Source organism: Perissodus microlepis, chromosome 12 (genome assembly GCF_051167445.1).
Source record: "Perissodus microlepis isolate ML-2025 ecotype Zambia chromosome 12, ASM5116744v1, whole genome shotgun sequence".
Lineage (NCBI taxonomy): Eukaryota > Metazoa > Chordata > Actinopteri > Cichliformes > Cichlidae > Perissodus > Perissodus microlepis.
In genome coordinates this window covers 16,280,520-16,300,230 of record NC_140472.1, presented here as the reverse complement: position 1 = coordinate 16,300,230, position 19,711 = coordinate 16,280,520, and the positions used below count along the sequence as shown (strand labels likewise).

Genomic DNA, 19,711 nt, shown 5'->3' with positions numbered 1-19,711 from the left:
TTATGTTGTGATTTAATGATGACAATGTGAAGAAAGGTTTTTATAGTAAAGGGTCTGGAAAGGAGGCTTTCTCTTTTTTTTAAACAAATGTAACCTTTTATTATTTTACTTGTTATCCTTTTAGTGTAACCAAAACGGCAAAAGAAAAAAAAAGAAATGGATCTGCGCAATTCGACAAAGCAAAAGAAAGAGCTTATGATGTTATACGTTTTAATTGGGAGACCACTACGTTTCTGAGCACGAACTTACATTTACACTTTCCAGTTCTGTAATCGGAGTTGGGGAGGAGATCAATTCGCTGTTCCGTCATCCTCATTTGAATTGTATATAGAAGAGACACCTTCATGGTGGATTCCCACTGTTCCTCATGGTAAAATCACTTGTTTGCGTGGATAATACAGCCTTTATCTCGGGTCTTATCAGGACAACAGATCCCCAGCAAATGAGACAATGTGATTTCAAGTAGGGGCACAGAAAATCGAAAGGCATGTCGTTTTTAGGAATAAAAATATATATATATATATTATTGAGAGATGAAGCAGTGATTCGGTTCTCAACATGCTGAATTTAATCCTCGTTTAAAAGGGAGCAAATCAATGAGCGAAACCAGTTTGGATCAGATAACATTAACTGATCTTCGAAAAGACAAAAATAAATAAATAAACAAAATAAAATAAAAATATTGCATATTTTCCCATTTGAGGCCAGGGTAGACGTCAGCCTACGATGCAGTTTGTAAGAGGACCCGGGGCGCTTTGTCTGGCACATGAAAACGGTATTCAGAAACTGGCGTAATGAAACACCTCCAAGGTAAAGAACCAGCCAAGCTATTTTTAAACTGAATACCTGAAACTGTAAAAGTGCGAGGTCTCTCTTGCAGCTGTGTTCAAAAATAAAAACTTTTTTTTCTCTTATAGTAACAAGAAAAACTGCATTATTATTATTATTATTATTATTATTATTATTATTATTATGTCACAGTTGTTGTTGTTTTTTTTCTTTTCTTTGCAACACAGTACACATTATCATTGTTTTCACAATCGGATATTAAGCAGTAATTGTTAGAATTAAATGATAATAAATAGTGTATTATGTATTTACACTTACCTCAAAGAAAAATGGATGAAGCAGCTGGTGGAGTACACGGGACCATTCAGGGTCTGGTCTACAGCTTCTTTTGGAGAAAGACGGTGAGGAAGATCCAGGTTGTGAGGGCATCGACTAAACAGCTAAACGGTGACATCTAGTGGTGATTTCTAGTTTGAGTACTCACGGTGAACGAGTGGGCAGCCTACAAGGGTGAACGAGTACCTGTTCCTACCAACGCCACACTGAACTTGCGCAATCCAACGTCATGCGTGCAATTTAATGTACATTCATGATCTTAAAATAAGCCTGATGCTGGAAACACACATGCCCTCAGAACTCTTTCGCTTTTAATGTTACAAAAGCAGCAACTGAAGCCCTAACTGGGCTTTAAGCTAAGAATGTATTTTAGATATTGTTTCCCCCACCCTGTAAATGTACAAGTGCTGTCTTGATTTTAATTTATTTATTTGAATTTATTCACCCTGAAGGCGCTGATTTTTTACAATTCGTTTTTTTTCCCCTTTTTTCATTTCTATAGGTTTTTTTTTTTTTTGTTTTTTTTTTATCAAAAAAGTGGCAGCCCGTTTGCAGATTCAGGTTTATTGCATCAGTTTGAAAACTGTGAAAACTGCTGTCACAGTATATTATTTTTGATAGATAATTCATTATGGTTGGTCTGCAGTGACCTTACAAACCTTCTTTCACACGTTACTTGTAGAAAACTCTTCAAAATCACTTCAGTGTGTCTGGTATTAATGTAATGGCGAAAGAAAATGTGAACATTTAGACAGTTTAGGAAACAGTGTCAATAAAGATGCTGTAAACATTAAAACTGTTACTTGCCGGCATCTGCACACTCCTGCTCCAGTCTGCACAAGTGAAGCAGTCAGTACAATACATCGGAGCATTAGCCTCATTGTTATCTATAATTTTAAAAGAGTAACTCCTTTACTTTTAGATCGTGCATAATTGTTTAAAGCATATTTAAAGCGATGCATGTAGACATGTTGCTGATGTAGCAATTACTTGTGAAATAAAACAATATCCAAAACGTGTTGAATCTGTTTCTTCGATTTGCCACCTTTAAATACGTGCAATTAATAGATGACGTGTGACAAGTTTTTGTATCATTTCTTGTTACCTATTAAATAAAAAAAAACACATATTTCTCAGCGAAAGAAACGACGGCCAAATTGTAGACTACAAACCGAGTAGGGAGGAAAAACGGTAGAAAAGCAAACGAAACCTAAATGCAATTAGTTTCTCGATAATTCTGAAACCATCCTACAGGTAGGCCTATGTTCACAGCAACCCACTGCAACGTTTCTCTTCCTGGAAAATATATTTATTCATATCGATTCACAATTTTTCTGCATGTGCTAAGTAAATAAATAAATAACGCTAACGTTAAGAAGCGATAACTTCAAGGAACAATGACTTCAGACTAACAAGAAAAGATAGAAAAGGGGCCTTTAGAAAATATAGACGGTAGACATATATTATATATATCTAAAAAAAAATAGAGATTTATATAGAAGAAAAAAATGAAAAGAAAAACGCTATCAAAAGGTTTTCTTTGGCATTACAAAATGTTCGAAATCTCGCGATGGATTTATTTTTTATTTTTGTAAAACTGTAATTCGTTTGTTTTTTTCTGTGTGTGTGTGTGTGTGTGCCTGTCTATATGGGTATTCACTAATGTTATTACATTTTCATTCGAAAAAAGTGATTCTTTCAGGTAAGCTATACGGACCTGTACTGCCTGCAGAAAAATGCATGAACAGTCAGGAAAATTTCTTCATCTTTTTGCGTTTTGATAACAACACAACCCAATAATTGTTACAACAAAGTTAAGCTATATTTTGGGGGGTCAGTCATTGCGAAATAACTGTTATAAGAAAAGCTGAAAAAAATAAAGACTGTCATGGATTTTATAGAATAAGCTGTCCACTCTTTCTTTGATTCACACTTCTGAGTTGTTTTGGTTTTTTCCCACTTTTTTTTATTGAAGAAAAAGCGAGTAGGACAGGAGTAGGCCTAAACCTTTACCTTGTTTCTTGTCGTGTGGGAGCATACAACTGTGATTGCATTGTTTAGGATCTATGTGCTCTCATGTTTAAATGTAGTTTGATTTACTACTCAGAAAGACATGCCACTGTAATTGTGAGGCCAACTGTTAAAAAAAACCTGTTTAAAATATTAAATAAATGTTGTTGCTGTTGCTTTTTTTCAATTATTATTTATTTGTCATTATAAATATAAAAATGCATCTATTGAAAAAAATGTGGATGTCACATTATCTGCGAGTGAAGTTGCTATGGCACCATGTCCCTTCTCCATTTCCTCATGGAAGCTCTTTGTGTTGATATGAGTCTGCATGGTATGAAAGCAATCGCTGTATGGGATGCATGTAGAAACAAGTCAAACACAATGAAATCACACCAAGTCACATCAGGATAACTAAGAAAGCCAGTAACTTTACTGAAATCTCTGCAAAATACAAATAGCCTTTCCCTCCTGCAGAGGAGACTTTTATTTCATCCCCATACGTTTTCACTACATACAGCTGAATCAAGTCCCTTGAGTTACAGAGATGTGATTTTAATTTAATACCATCTTAGTCTCAAGTGGCGACAAAGGCCAGCTTATGCCGCTGAAAGCCGCTCCTGCATTCCAAAAAACCTTAGTTACAAACGTCCGCCCCCATCATCAGGTTTATACAAGCTACATTGATACTACAGACTGACTTTTTAAGTATTTTAACATATTACTCTTTTTTTTTTAATTTCAGCTTTTGAGTACAACTTAAATAAACCACAAACACAGAGGAGCAACAAAGAATCCCGTAGCATGTGAATGTTGGGACCTTAAGCGATTGTTATTACACATGGCTGTACAGGTGAATGGTCTCCCCTTTGCACGTTAAGTGACTTATCAAAAAATCAGCTGAGGTACTGCTTGGGTCAATTTTGAGGTACCAACATTTAGTCTGATATAGTAATGACAAAGAACAACTGATCAACAGATGAAGAAAAAAAATTGGCTTCAAATTGAACAAACGTAGAAAGAAGAAGAAGAAAAAACAACATCAAAGATATAAAGACAAGCTTTCTCCATGTCTTTGGTTAAAAATACTGTCAAAACTATAGCACTCTAATTAACTGTCAGGACATGTTGGCATTATTTTATTCAGCGAGCAAGCAGTGTGTAATGTTGATTGATGAAGTGAAAAACAAGTACAGCTTTCACACGGGCCTGAATGATTCCGAGTTAAGTAACAAATTGTAAATAGAAAATGCGTTTTTCCTTTTCTTTTTGTTTTTTTCCCCATGTAACCTTTTTCGATACGCTGCACAGGGAGACAAATGAACAAGAAAACAGGTAAATTAATACGATTCCTATGGACAATGCAGTTTGATGGCTAAAGCTACAATAACTAACTGAAAGTGAAATGTGAAAACAGTTGAATTTAAGCAGAATCTTTTATTATCTTGTTTCAATGCTTGCAAAAAAAACCCCAAAAAACCCCCCATATATGAATGTGAAAATAAAAGCTGACTTTACAACACAGAAATGCCACTGGCTTTGGTTTCTCCACACTTATGCTGCCTGAAACATCATATTTATTTTTTTCCCAACCTTTTTTTTTTCTATTGAAGTTTAAAAAAAAGAAGAAGAAAAACACTGTTATAGAGGCTCTGCCCCATTTGACTACACAGACTGTATACAGTAACAACCTAGTGATCCTGCATGAAATATGCACATAGAAATATCATAACACTTAAGTGACAGCAGATACGGGTGTGGGAGGCGGAGAGATATGTGGCTAGTTTCATTGTTTAAAAAAGAGAAAATCAAAGCTATTCATCAAGAATAAACAATTGTGCTTCTCCCATACCAGCATGATCAGTTTGTTCTTTTTTGTGTCTTACGCTGAACTGTCTGTGACAGTGTGGTAAAGGATGTGGAACCCTGTTTTCGAGACTGGAGCGACACAGAATTAAATTAGGTTTGAAAACAAGAGTACTTAATCACGATGCATAAATCGCATTACGTTAATGCGATTCAAAGGAAGATTTTACAGTTTGCGTCTGAGCGACATCTCCAACACAAGGTAGACTGGGTCGAAAATTGAAGGTGATATTCAAAATCGATGAGGTCAAATCTCTGTTTTATGACTGCGATTATTAAATTATAATAATTTGGACTCCTAACGAAATATCCGGATGCATAAAAATGTATTCGGAGACTCCGGCTTTGTCATATTTCCTCATCAGTGTGACAATCGTGTACGTTACGTGTCAACATTTATTTCTGTGTGGTCTCCAGATTCAGCCTCGTGACATTTTCCACTAGAAATGAGGTTTTTCAGCATTCAGGCTTCAACCCTGGCAATGCTTTCCAGCTGGTTTTTAAGGTTAGTCTAAACACCCCACCCAAACAGCCCTGTTCAGAGTTAAAATGAAACAAACCAGACAACATGTGCAACAGCACATAGAAACTTCACTAAGAAACCAACAAAAAAATCATTATTATATATATTTATATATTAGAAAGCTATACACAAGCATGTTAATTTCACAGATTTTTTTTTAAAAGATTCTTAATATTACCATTATTATATATAATAAGAAATACACGTTTAAAAACAAACCTCTACAAAGATTAAACAGTTCAGCAAAGCATTGGATCTCAGTCTGTTTTTCATGGCTTGGGGCTTGAAGCCCTGTCATTTCCCCTCTGGGTGAACTATCCATCTCTTATTGGCAAAGCTATCAAAAAACACATTCTGGCTTATAGAAACTACAAAAAGCCACAAAAATGCTTTGCATTTTATTCCTTTCATATGAAAATATAAGCAAGTGTATTGTACAATTGTTTTTTTCTCTTTTTTTTGTTTATCAATACTGAATAGTTAATACTAGATCCAGAGATTTTCTTGATTACGCCGACATAGCTCTTAGATCAAAGAGTGGTCCTCACTCCGTTCTTTAAGGGGAGCACGAAAACGATCAAGGGTTCCACACATCTAGCATCGGGTTTTCTCGTTTACCTGTACAATCCTTCAAATGTTGCATAATAGCTTTTTCATTTAGTGAGTAAATAAATCTTGTAATGTCTGGCGACTTTTGACCCAAGGCCCTTTTACCCCTTTGACCCGCTATTTACATAAATACGTTGAACCTGCAACATGACATCATCTAATGTTAACACACATTTTTGCAAGGTAAAACTGCAGAGAAGGTCTATAGCAATGAAACTGATACTGTACACATGTATTGTTTGTCCAACTCAAGTGCTAAGGTGTTTTTCACTGGACACAATCACGCTCATCTTGGTTTTTTTTGTTGTTTTTTTGTTGTTTTTTTTTGTCTCTATTCACTGATATAGCACTGGGGCAAATTGTAAGTACGTTTTATGAAACAGAGTACCTGACCTTTTTTTTTGTATTTGTTGATATGCACATCTGTAGACACGTGTTACACGCGTTAAGATATATGCATACATGATTCTTTTTTTTTTCCACAATACAATTTATGCATAGTTCCCCAACAAAAATACCCCCAGATCCCATCCCAAACAACAACTACCCTCCCAAGCCCCCATTACAACACCCAACTGCTTTATATAATGTCAATATGTATAACACGCACACACACGCACACTCAGCAAAATCAAAACAAGGAACAAAAAATAAGGAAAAGAAATTACAAACAGATTTTTGGAAAGGGTTGTCCCTTTGCTTTCCTTCAATAAAGAGAAAAAAGGAGAGAGGCCATGGGGTTGGGCGGTGAGTGACTCATGAGATCGAGTGCGAGGAGGAAGAGGAGGGAGCTGACTGTGGGGCATCGTAATGCTGCATTGTCGGGAGCTCGGGGCAACTTGGGGCACTGCAGAGGAGTGGACAGTGCAATCATGTCGCCCATCCTTCTGACAGGCGTACCCGTTTGATGGAGGGGCTCTCACGCTCATCCATGGCGGGCCGGGCCAGTCCCAGAGGTGAGTGGAACTCATTCCTGTGCTCATCGCGGTCGCTGCCCTCATGGGAGCTGCTACAACTGCTCAGGCTATCAACAGGGGAGCGTCCCGAGTCCTGGCGGGACGAGGGGTTCTGGGGAGGTGGCACCCCGCCACCGTAGCCCCCCGGTGTGCTGCTGGTGCGATCTCTAGGAGGAGAAACAGGTTCGGACTTGATGTGGAGGCTTTGAGCAGAGGGCAGGGACAGATTTGAACCCTGACATAAGTGAGAGCTAGAACAATTTCTGTTGGAAGGAAAGGAAACGCAAAGGGGTTACAGAGTTACAGAGCAAGAAACAAAGTGATTTTAAAAGTCAGCTCGTAACACGCACACATACACACATGCCGGCATGCATACATACACACTCGTGAAAAAAAAAAGTGAGGTGTCACTTGTGTTCGATCTTGCAAGTGAAGATTGAGAACAGTAAAGTAGATTTATGAGTGTGGCATTTCAAAAAATAAAAAATCTCTGGGAGTAATTCATGTGTTACTTCATGCACTTCCCAACAACACCTCAGAGTAAGCTCTGTGCACTCACCCTAGCTGGCCCAGCGCTGAATGCTGCATGTTCTGAAGGTGTTGCTGTTGCCACCCACTCATTGAACCAAGGTGTAGAGAGCTGCCACTGTTGAAGCCAGACAGGGAGGACAGGTCTGTGCTATTCAGGGAGTACTCTGTGTGCAAACACATATGAAAAAGAAGAGGAAGATTCACATTATGGTTTGTTCAATGAAGTGAAAAAAAGACAAAGTTGGAGCTCTGGTAAATCCTGCTGTGACATGAATGTGTTCAAGTCACTGGGTGGGACAATATCACCCTCTGCTGTTAGATTGCTGTATAACACCCATTTGCACCCAGAAAAGAAAAGCTTGGTATACACAATACAGAGTTTAAAAATAAATTTGGATTTGATGGGTCATTTTGCGTGTAATGCAAAATTATACAAACTGCACAAAATAACTCTATGTTTACAGACACACTGGGCAACGTACCGGTACCATAAGAAGTAGAAATGGCAGATGGGTAACCGCCCATGCCTTGTCCTGGTAGAGTAGGAGTTGCTACTGATACCACTGGGGTGGCCAGTGACTGAGCAGACTGAGAGTTGTTTATTCTCTGGTTCTGTGGCAGAGGAAGAGAAGACAGAGAGAAAAAAGGGGAAGATGGGAGAGGTTTGAGAACATAAAATCTACTTCCAGACAAAACAAACAAAAAAAGTAATAAACCGAGAAAGTTTTTTTTTCTTTCTTTCATTTCTTTCTTTCACTCAACAGATGCTGAAAGAATGAATGTGATGCCAACTTCTGGAGAAATTAATCACTTGACATGCGGCAAGGCTGAACCCTGCCAACCCTATCATTTACCACCCTTTTTCCGAGGGCCTACTGTCGCTATAGTAACACCGCCGGTTTCCACGGCAACGCGGGGTAGCAAAGGCAAAGGAAAGGCACTTTAGTGAGGCAGAGGGGAGGGTTTGTCAGAAAATCATGGAGGTTTGATGCAACATGAAAGTGTACTCTTTTGTTGCCTTTCATTTCTACACTCTGAGCAGTCCTGTGAGTTGCACATGTGCAACGCACAATTCTCCATGCAGGTGAAAAAATATGAGGAAGAAAGGGAGGAATGGATACACACACGCACACATACAAATAAAAAGGCCAGGTTGCTTTTACTCTGGCACACCACTGGATGGCACCATGTGCCCTCAAAAAACATCGCACGAGGCGACACTGAGGCCTTCAGCAGAGTCAGCAGCAATAAAGGTGAAAGTTTCTCTGCAGTCAGGATGGGTTTTCTTGCAGTAATAAGCCCTTTAGTCAAAGCAAAACTGGATTCAAATTAAGAGGTTAGTATCAGGGGACTGCATCGCTCTAGGATCATTATGCTTCTTAGAGGGTTTTTTTTTTTTTACTGGAAAACTCGACAGCTTCAGAATGTTTCGACTGTTTCAGGGTTGTTCTTTTTTTTTTTTTTAATCTCTAATTTTGAGTTGCAGTCTGACTTACCAATAGCAGATCGACATCCTCAGACTGATGGCATTGAAAGGGGAGGGTAATACATTCAAATTAGTGAGTGTAGGTGAGCACACACAAGTGGTGGTGGCTAGGCGTGGATCTAGGGATGGAGCTGCATTGGAATTGAGCCAACGGAAGCAGAGCTAATGTGAAAAGAGGATGCTAACAGCTATTGTAACTCTACTAACACACTCATTTATAGGAGGGAAGAAAAAGAAATAAGGGGGACCTTTGGAAGAAGCATCAGCATTCGCAAACAGACACAGCAGAAGTGATACACTGTAACTGCCAGAATATCAGCCTTGGGCCAAAAGTACATTTTAAAGAAAGGCTTTGGTTTAACAAGCTGCCAAGACTAATCAGAGAAATGTGTACCTTAAGTCACAATTATCACAAGCATAACCTCATCAACCCAAGTCTGATACGATAGGATGAAAGCAGCAGAGAGGACATGAAAGGAAATAAACAATAACAGCCAAACCTGACAGGATACCCCCACCCCTAGAAAGGTAGCAGGATATGCAGGAGGGAAAGTGGATGAGGAAAGGAAGCAGGTTGAGAGAGGGATGCAACCGCTACTCACAATGGACGGCATGTTGTTCTTGGCACCAGGGGGGATGAGCACACGTAGGTCAGGTTTGCGGTTGTTCATGCCCAGGTTCATGGGTGGGGGAGACTTAGTCTGCATGTTCTTGTTCATGCCACCTGGAGAAACCAGCAGACCAGGCGAGTTGCGGTGGTTCCCATATCCATTTCCTAAGAGAGAGCACAGGAAAAAGGCAGAGAAACATTTAATACACCAGTGTTCTCCTTTGGTATTTCTAGGAAGGCGCACTTACATGTTATTAAACCTGTGTCAAAAGTTTAATGAATCTCAAAACTCCTGCTGTCCGTGACGGTGTGACCTAATTATGAACTACAGGAATCCATTTTCACCTTGTACTCCCTTTCAGTGTTTCTGCCTCATCTTCACTTCCTGTGGTAGGAAATTTATTAGCGCACCGTCCTGAAAAGAAGACTTGTAAATGGTGCTTCATGGAAGCGGTGCACACTGCTGGCGGAGCAGATGTGCAGTTTTCGTCTTCATTACCAGTTTTTAGTGCCCACACGACAGCACCTCACCCTAAAACTCTGCTACCGTCACTGAAGGCTATATTGTTCCCGTTTCAGCCAGCGAATCTTGCCGAAACATCTAATTTTGGGTAGCGAGACCACAGAGGGATTGGGTAAATCGTAGTTAAACACAGTTCTGAGGCTCTTCTAGACAAAAGTCGTGCCTTTCTCTTGTCACTAGACCTGGATTCCTCTAAACATGGAAGGTCAAGCATACAGCACCAGTTTCTCCCTCAAAAAAAAAAAAAAGAAGAAGAAAGGTAGTCCTAGCAACATCATTAAAAAATTGAAAGTGGAGACTTATTGCAAGCAACATGGTCTTTGTTTCTAACCCAATCCCACAGACTGCTTCCCCCCCCCTTCCATTCCTTCCCTCTTCCTAGGGGTAGAACACAGGGCACTGTGTGGACGTTCCCACTTGAAAGACGGGCAGGAATTATACGTTAGACATAAATGAATTTCCTAATCATATACTTCAGGGGAAAATGAGTCACAGATGTCTTCCTGGGCAATTTCCCCTGCTGATCTTTGTTTAATTTGAGAGCGAGGTTTTTGTTGTTTTGAAATGAAAAGTCTCAAAAGCTCAATTTGAACAATCTGAAGAGTAAACGACCGCTAGCAGCGAGAGAAAATGAGGCCGCCTGACAGAAAACGAGAAAAATAGTGTTGTGTTACTGTTGGCGCTGATGTGTGTGCCGACGCGTGAGGCCTGGTATTAGCGCAGACTTTGTGTGTCACTGTATGTTTTGCTCTATGCAATGTTTCACGCTATAGGCGCCGTATGACTTGAGGCTCTGTGAGAAACGTTGCTTCTGCACGAGCCACGCGTATATGGATGCACATGTGTGTTTTGTATTGGACCCTCTTAGTTCCAATGTCAGTCTCACATTAGCAAAGAGGCAGCTGCCTCTTCAGTTTTCCCGCTCTCTCATTCTCATGGCTGGCCCTTTGTGAGATCGAGTGGGTGCATGTGGAGACAGATGAATGAGATCTCACACACACATAACACACACCCTCCCAGCACACATACACATACTTTAGTAAATAACCCAGCAGGAAGTACATCACTGTTTCTGTACAGATGAATCAAAAAGACAGTGAGCAATGGAGAGACATTAATACACACTTTGGTCAAGATGACACGGACTTCATCTTGGTGACAGTCACTCAGACATCTGTGTATTGCTACCCTGTGGAGATGGCTGCAGTCCAGTCAATTATATGCTGGATGACTTTAATCATGAGTGGCACAGGCCAGTCCTTTAGCACTTCAAAAGTAGAATCACAAGCCAATTAAGCTAATGAAGCGAGAACTGTGACTCAAATCGTTCTATTCTGCAGCGTGATCAACCTGATTTTAGGGCGCACGCATTCAAAAGAGACAGATGATAACCAGAGTTCATTTCCACTCTCCTCCTCTATTACTATTTTGCGCAGTCGAAGTGCGGCGCAGGCTGGCGTCAACTGTTTAGAGGAAGTACCAAAATTAAACACGGCCCAGCAGGGAGTCTTTTTGGCTGTTGCGTTAAACTCGATATAGGGAGAACAATATCTGATCTCAGATTCAGATAAATAAGGGTTTTTTTTTTTGCTATTGCTGAGTTGTGTGTGTGTGGTTGGGGGGGATAGCTAAGGTCAGAGCTGAATGATTACAATCTGGCTCCATGGTTAGCTAGGGCACTTCGAGATACATGTGACAGACAAGACTCCCCCCCATCCATCCCCCCATCAGAGTGTTCTCTCTGTGTTTTTCCATCTTACACACACACAAAGCGCACACACAAAGGAGAGGTGTGGTTAAACTCATGTAGATTTTACTGTTACTGAACAAATTTCTGATGTCCTGTTGTGGTCTAACAGGCGCGCTCCATTCTATTCCCCATACACACACTCTTCCGTTGCGGTTTGGCCAAACGCGCATTCAACCCTGAATTCTCCAACTGAACAAAGGTGTCACACTTGTTCAGTTGGTGTAGGATGGTGCCGAAACTGAAGCAGACAGTCATCAGCTTGACCTTTTGTCAGTTACTATATGTGAGCGCGTGTGTTCCCTTTTTTTAAAAAAACTTGAATGAATGCGATCAGAGATGTCCTCGAGATGTACCTTCTATGCAACTCATTTAAAGGAGGAATCGAGGCACGAGCAGAGTGAGAGGTGAGAGGAGATTCTTGTTAATTCCTCGCTGTGCTTTGGTGAGAAGCGTGTGGACAGATGACACTTGCTTAATTGCGCGCATTCAGGTGGAAAGGTTTTCACAAGCCGAGGCCTCCATCCGGACTTCTTTCCTGAGTGCTCTTTTTTTCTTTCAACTCACATTCTGTCTCTCATCATGCAAATTGACAGATCAAAACATATGCTTAGATGTAGGCATGAAAACTTTCCATAGGAAAGCTACGATGACTCAGCCCTTCAGTAACATGTCCTATTTACACCTGGACTAGAATCACCAGGGGAACTTTTGTGATTTGAATATACCCCCCACATCTGGGTTTCATGTGGCTGATTTGCAGATCTGTTTCAGTTGAATATACAGGCATGATCCACTGGATTATGTACAGATATGACTCAACGCAGCATATCTTTGTGCACTGAGAGAAACAGCCGAGGTATTTCTTTTATTTCTTTCATAGAAGCACAAAAGAAGTTGTGTGTTTCTGTGTGTCTTAAGGCTCCTCTTATGTTACTTAGGGCACATGACTGATGACACATACACGGGGCAGACGGCCACTCGTACAATCATCTTATCAAAACTTACACTGGGGAGAAGAGGAGTGTTAAAACAGTCCTCGAGGTGCCACAGTGGCTGTGCCACTTCATACTGATGATTTTAGAGGAACATCATTAAAATGGCTGACCGAGTTCGCAGAACACTTCCATCTGTGTTCCCCCCTCTGTTTCTCCTTTGCACACATGCTTCCACCATTGGTGGATATTCATCACTGTGCCCCCCCCCCCCACTCCACCCCAGATGAGATTTAAGAGAGCACTGAATGGAATCTTTCAGCTCCCACATGACTCTCTCTCCACGTTGTGTTTTTCGCCGCTGCTGAGCGACGCGCAGCGCTCACAGAGTGCCTCTGTTCCTTCAGCGCAGTGACACAAAGGCTACTTTTGAAGGATGCACTGCAAAACGCAGTCAATGGAACACACGCCACAACAAATGGGCCTGTTGTGCGCGCGTATGTGTTTGTGTGTGCGATGACTGTCCAGACAGAGAAACCAGGCACTGACCCCTTGTGATAGAGCCTCGGGGGCCAGACAAGGCTGCCCAGCTGTGACCCACTGACGCCCCCAATTCTCTCTTTTTTACACTCTGCACCGTACGCTGAAGTCGTAAAAATTCAACCCTTTAAAAGGGAGTCTCTTTGTTATAAACGCGGGCCTCACATGTCCTCAGGGACAAACCCATGTACAAACAGAAGTTAACACATAAGATGCTTTACACGTGTTTCCCAAATGTGTGTTGCTGAGCTACCGGCAGGATCATTATCCCACCGTGACACTCTCTAAACACTGAATTAATTTGGTTCTAGACAGAAATCCGAGAGGTGACAGAAACAACAAGACAAATTTGTATGTGTACATTAAAGAATCTAGCAATATCTCTGTTATATCTGCTGCCTCAGGATATAATGCCATTTTACTTCTCTTCCCCCCACTTGCTCTACCATTTTATAGATGAACACAGGCAGGATGTGTCACAGCCCAGGCACTGAGCAAACATTCCCAGATGAACTCCACGACCACTAACTTCAACACATCATGGACAAAATCTCCACTTGGGTTTGGGTTAGTGTTAGTCATGCATTTTATGGCCCCAAGTGGGTGAGTGGGTGCCATGTATGTGTGTGAGTGGGTGTATGTGTGTGTGCATGTTAGCAGACATCTGTGTGTGAGAAGAGGAGGGCTTTCTTACCAGCACTGGTGCCTGCGCCAGTGGTAAGGTCGGCACCCATGAGGCCACCTGTAAGATGAAATAGAGAGCGCAGCAAAACGAGAGAAACCCATTAGAGGATAGACACCCACACTGGCTCCACTGCACCTTCTGTCTCTCGCTCGGTTTAATCACAATGTGCTGTGTGTGTGTGTGTGTGCGCGCGTGTCAGGCCGTCATATGTGCACTGACACCAGAAGCGGCGCAGCTTCCCGCTCCAACTTGAACACGCTTAGCAACTGGACACTACGAGCGGATGCATTAAGCTGCCGTCCAAGAAAAATGACACATTATTATTTTTAAGGCATAAGAGGTGGATGAGTGGGAGGGTCCAGAGCGTGTGCGGTTTGGCATGGATGCTGCAAGCGCCAAAACTCATATTTAGTTTGCGCTGGCATTTCTAGCATCCAGTTGTAATGACAGGGTGAGGGTGTGGGCAGCAGCCTTCAGACCAAAGGGACAAAAAAAGGACTTTGGACAACAATAACAAACCAACAGGCCCAATTTGCTTATGTCACCAGCAACTCGGTGCCTATATATAAGGCCAGACGTCCTGTGTGTACAACAGAACACTAAATCAGCAGGCCTGTGGCTTGGGATTTTATATTGCATTAAATCATCAGCTCACTTTGAACAGAATACTGAGCAGGCAATATGTGAATATATGTGGGAGGGGACGACTTAGGAATCATTAACTGCCTTTAGGTGGAAAATTGTGGGTAGCTGTCATAAAATAAATTGCACATTTCTATGTGCGCCTCTATTAACATGACAGACAGGTACACACAGTTGAGAAGATAGACAGATGGGATAACAGCATGTACATGGGTGCATGAGTGCGTGCGAGACCCGACCTGTATTACCTGCACTGGGGGGTCTGTGTGTAACTCCAGGAGACATGCTGTTTCTCTGTAGGCCGTGGTGTGCCAGTGGCAACAGATTGTGGTTGCCTAGGGATCCACCGGGATGGCTGTAAATGAGATTGTTCTGGTTGCTAACAGGAATGGACACGGGCATGTCGTAGTTCGATGGGGGCACGGCCTGCTGAGAAGATAGAGAGACATAAACATGGGTGTGATTAGACTAAAGATTGCAATGATTCTGATGCTTGAATTGTTATAAAACAAGGTTTTCGAAGTATGAGACAAACAGAAAGAAAGAGAGAGGAAAAAAGCATGACAGGTCAGAAATAGTCCAGGAACACAAAGAAACTTAAAGAGTGAAGTTCAATAGGACTAATGGACAGATGAACTGTACAGGACTCCTTACAGCAAAGAATAAAAATACAAGATAGCAGAGTTGGGCAAAAGCAGCATTGCATGAAAGACAAAAGGAAAACTCCTTTCAGAGTTACTCAAATTGCCTCAGTGATTATATAAATGGACTGGCGGTACTTTTTCATTTCAGTGTGATCGAGTTACTTTGGAGGCTACTAATGTCTTTACGCAGGAGTCAAGTGCTGGCCCTGACATCTTGTAACATTTGCCATTGTAAAGTCAAAAGGCTGACCAAAGGAAATATTATGCTGAAGTCATTACAGTCACACATAAAAAAATGGAAGGCTGTGGTTCACAGGGAACAAAGCCAATCGTTTTCCACTGTCCCAGTGCTTAAGATAATTCAGTCTATCTTCACCTCACTAACAAGCCTGCAGAATATCTTGCAAAAGTAAAACGGCACAAGAGAACACAATGGGGGATCACTTATTTTCAGATCATATGGAGCTTATGTAAAGTGTTTTAAGTGACGCACTCAGATCAGTCAATAGTCTCACCAGGAACATGAAAAGCCTCCGGCATCTAGTTTGTCATTTTTATTGTGTCACTTGGCATAAGGGTTTAACCTTGGGAGTGCCCTGGAAGTGGTTGATCCTGCATTGTTAGTTTTAGGAAGTAGAAAATAGCGCCCTAAATTACTGCCATGTGTCTCAGAGCCATGGAGGGAGTGCATCAGGGAGATCATCAGCCTGGCTCATGTGGAAGTGGGCGATGTGCCTCAGCTTCTTTAATTTTCTCCCCTCTGCTAATGTTCTGTTGGCAGGCCAAATATTATTTCAATGTACAAAGATGATTACTCTAACCATATTTCATTATGGGCCTCTCCACGTTTCGCTTTAACTGCGACTTTGCACGGGAGTGGCTAGCCAAAACCTATATATGCTATTTTTTTTTTGAGGGTCTGTCTCTGGTTCTGTTTTATTTATTCCCACCCACCCTATTACTTATTCCATCTCTGACTCTTTGGTGGACGTTTTTGACCTAATTGGTCCCGGTGAACTATTATTTAAAAATGTGTGAGCTGTCGCCGTACATGCACATTTCTGCATGTGTACACACACACACTCTACTGCTGGGTGTAAGGGCCCCGTTTCTGAGCTGTCCTTTAACTGGTGCCATCCTTCCTGTTTTCACTCATCTTCCTCCTTTGCCTCTCTCCGCAGTCCCCTCAACAGTCCCCTGCAATCCAGAGGCCCAGTGCTTGGCAGCCACTCTGACCACACACTGAACTGCCACTTGTTGTTTGCAGAACCCCACCCCACCCCCTCCATCTCCCCCACCACCACTCAACCCCACCCATTCTCCGATCCCAAACACACCCCACCTCACCCCGACGCACCACCCCAGCTCACCAACCACTGCCTCGCTTCTAACCACATCTCCTCCTACTCCACGCGGCTCAGACACTACTCTTCTTCTCTGAGTGATTTACCGTGGAATTATCTCTTTGCTCCGTATGGCCGAAGCGCTAACCATTCTATAATGTGCTCTCTGAATGAGTGGCAAGCTCAGTTTATATAGAAAGAAGGCCTCAATTTTGTGGTTTCTGGCAACAAGCTATAGGTTAAAGTCTTCTGTAAAGTTGACACTACATAATATAAATCCAGCAGATAACACATCTAGGCATATACAAAGCTACAAAGGCGTTTGCCTGAGGAGAGATAAGCAAGTTTTTTGAGTTAGGAAGACGTGCTTATTAAGAGTGTTCGAATGCCTGCAGCTGTTTCACTGCCAACACTGTCTGTCCCTGTTGTTGCAGGTCACAGACCACTGGGTTTTGGTGCAGGAAAAGGAAAAGCGCATGCAGACCACACCTCTCCTGAGAGCCAGGCAAGGCATTATGGGTAGAGCGGGTTCAAGGTGGGAACCGGGTGAGGTTAAAATTTGTCATAAAAGAAACTATGCTGTTAAATCAGCAAACGTGCCTACTAGTTATGGTTGCAGACATGTCAAATTAAAGGACCATTCCTCTACTGTAAACAGGAAAATTCAAAGATCTGTAATTTTGCAGAGTGCAATTTTACCCCGATCTTACTCTCACTCTCACTTTGTGTAATTAGTCTGCTTCCAAACAATGGTGGTTAGCTGGGTTAGCGCAACAGTTACTTGCCAGTCAGCATTTTGTCAGCCTGCTGAGTATAACCCAGTACTTACAGGTATCTTATGAGTTTTAATCATGTGATCAAACTCTTCGTTAATCTGTTTGTATTTCTCCTCAGTGTGCGGGGTGAGGATGAGCGCAGACTCGAGCTCGGGGCTCTCGCCACCTTTGTTCTCCTTCTTGCTCAATGCCTGCCAGGTCCCACAACCACAGAGAAGGATGGAGGGGAGACACACACATGAAGGGACGGAGAGATGGACGGTAGGAACAGATGACGATGACAGGGATGAAGCAACAGAAAGCATGTGGGGGGAGGGAGAGAGAGGAAAGAAAAGGTGAGAAGAAGGCTCTGGGTTTAACAAGAAGTACTTACACACAGTCTCTGTCTGCTGATCATCAGATCAATGTCCTCATTTATTTTCCTGTACTTGTCCTCAGACTCGGGGCTGTGGCCAACCGAGTCATCTGCGTCGGGATCTGGGCTGTCACAGCCGTTTAGGCCCTTCTTTCTCAATGTCTGCAAACAGAGCAGTTGCACAACATAGTTGAAGGGCTTTGGGGTAAGGAAGAGAAACCCAGGTGAACAGCTTCGGAGGGACATAATGGTAATGAAGTGTGAGGAGGTTCATTTACGAATGCAAGTCTGATTAAAGGACATCTTGAAAAAAAAGAAACACTTTGGAAAAGTTCTTAAACTGATGTGGTTTTATATCAAATTAAAAAACAAAGAACAAATCTGGCTTACTGCGTAGAGTAATGAGATCTTTGCTACAAATTATCTTAATTTTTAAAAAAGCTTTAACAAAAAAAAAAAACGCTCACGGTATGAACTCTAACAAGATGGTATGGGGTGAGGACACACGGCCTATTTTTATGAACAAGTAAACATGCCGCTAAACACAGAAAAAAAAGGCACAAATGATTCAATCACATTCAATAACAAGACATAACAGAATGACAAATCAAGGGGGGACCTTAAAACCTCATAATTGCACAGAAAAGGGAACAGTCATAAAAGTAAAACATATTTTACAACCATAATTATCAGCGGGCCGTGAAATAGAATTAAAATACAGCCGAGGTGCACAAGTTTATGAGTGTGGTGTATGTGCTATTAAATGTGGCAGTTTCTGTTCTGGCCACCTGATGGCCACCTGCCCCCATTAGAGTGGACAGAAAATAGCACGCTGAAAGAAGAAGGGGGAAAAAAGCGCACACACACTCTCCACACGATCACCACTCCCTCTCACTGGAGGAGAGAGACAGACAAAGAGAGCATTGGAATAAATAAGAAAATGAGAGGTGGTGGTGGTGGTTGGCGCGGGGAGGCTGTATCTGTAGCTGTCTCTGTCCTTTTTTAGATATTGTTGACAACCTTAACAACAGGGATAAGTTTCAGAGCGCATTACTGTGTGTGATAGCACGAGGGTATGTTTGCTTGAGCAAGTGGGCATGTAACGATAGGTGCTGTGTTCATTTGCCTCGCAAAAGTGAGAGAGACAAAGACCGAGCGGCAGAGAAGAAAAGTACAGTAGCTGACAGTTAGAGAGATCTCATCAAAGACACCACCTCTTCCTCCTCCTCCTCCACCCCCCCCCCCCCTCACTCCCCCTTGCCTCTCTCCTCCTGGCTTTAATAAAGGGAGATTAGTCTACGGGAGGAATATCACGGGCCTGCTCCTGTCTGTGCAGTCATCGCTTCACACTGCGCTCTCCTACTTTCATCTGAAGCTCCATATCAGACAGACGTAATTAAATTTACTTTAGCACACCTTGTATTTGATGCTGATCAAGTGTGTGAGAGTGTGTGCTTCTCTGTATATGTTGTATAGTGTGTGTGTGTGTGTGTGTGTGTGGGTGGGGAAAGAGGGGAATGAGTCTGTGTGTGTGTGTGCATGTGTGGGTGTGTGAGAGTGGGTGTTAGAGTCAAGAAAAAAGAAAGAGCGACTGAGCAGGAGAAAGGAGGAAGATAGATGCTAAGATAAGTTAATCTCGGTGAACTTCTTCCTCTCATTTGTTTGTCTCTGTCAGTACTCACTCACAGAAGAGATACGAGTGCTAGCTACTCCATCACAACCAGCAGCAGAAGTGACAAGGAGCGATCTGCCTGCTTAGAAAACAAATAAAAATCCAGTCATCTCTCATGTCAGCACAACAAAGG

The 19,711-nt window shown here is 42.0% G+C and overlaps 1 protein-coding gene across 7 annotated transcripts in view; it reads right to left on the bottom strand.

Moving 5' to 3' along the window:
• Nucleotides 1-3,546: 3,546 nt before the first annotated feature.
• The window catches only part of mef2cb (myocyte enhancer factor 2cb), a 68,854-nt gene continuing 52,689 nt past the window's right edge, over nt 3,547-19,711 (bottom strand). For 2 of the 7 annotated variants that reach the window (XM_084946903.1, XM_084946902.1), the window contains 8 exons: nt 17,925-18,068; nt 15,037-15,217; nt 14,156-14,203; nt 9,709-9,881; nt 9,117-9,140; nt 8,103-8,232; nt 7,649-7,784; nt 3,547-7,352 (listed from right to left, as the gene is read on the bottom strand). In XM_084946903.1, coding sequence (XP_084803029.1) covers nt 7,004-7,352; nt 7,649-7,784; nt 8,103-8,232; nt 9,117-9,140; nt 9,709-9,881; nt 14,156-14,203; nt 15,037-15,217; nt 17,925-18,068 — 1,185 coding nt within the window. In that variant the 3' untranslated portion in view covers nt 3,547-7,003. The remainder of the gene's footprint in view (nt 7,353-7,648; nt 7,785-8,102; nt 8,233-9,116; nt 9,141-9,708; nt 9,882-14,155; nt 14,204-15,036; nt 15,218-17,924; nt 18,069-19,711) is intronic. The other 5 variants (XM_084946904.1, XM_084946907.1, XM_084946906.1 and 2 more) reach the window with 5 other exon arrangements.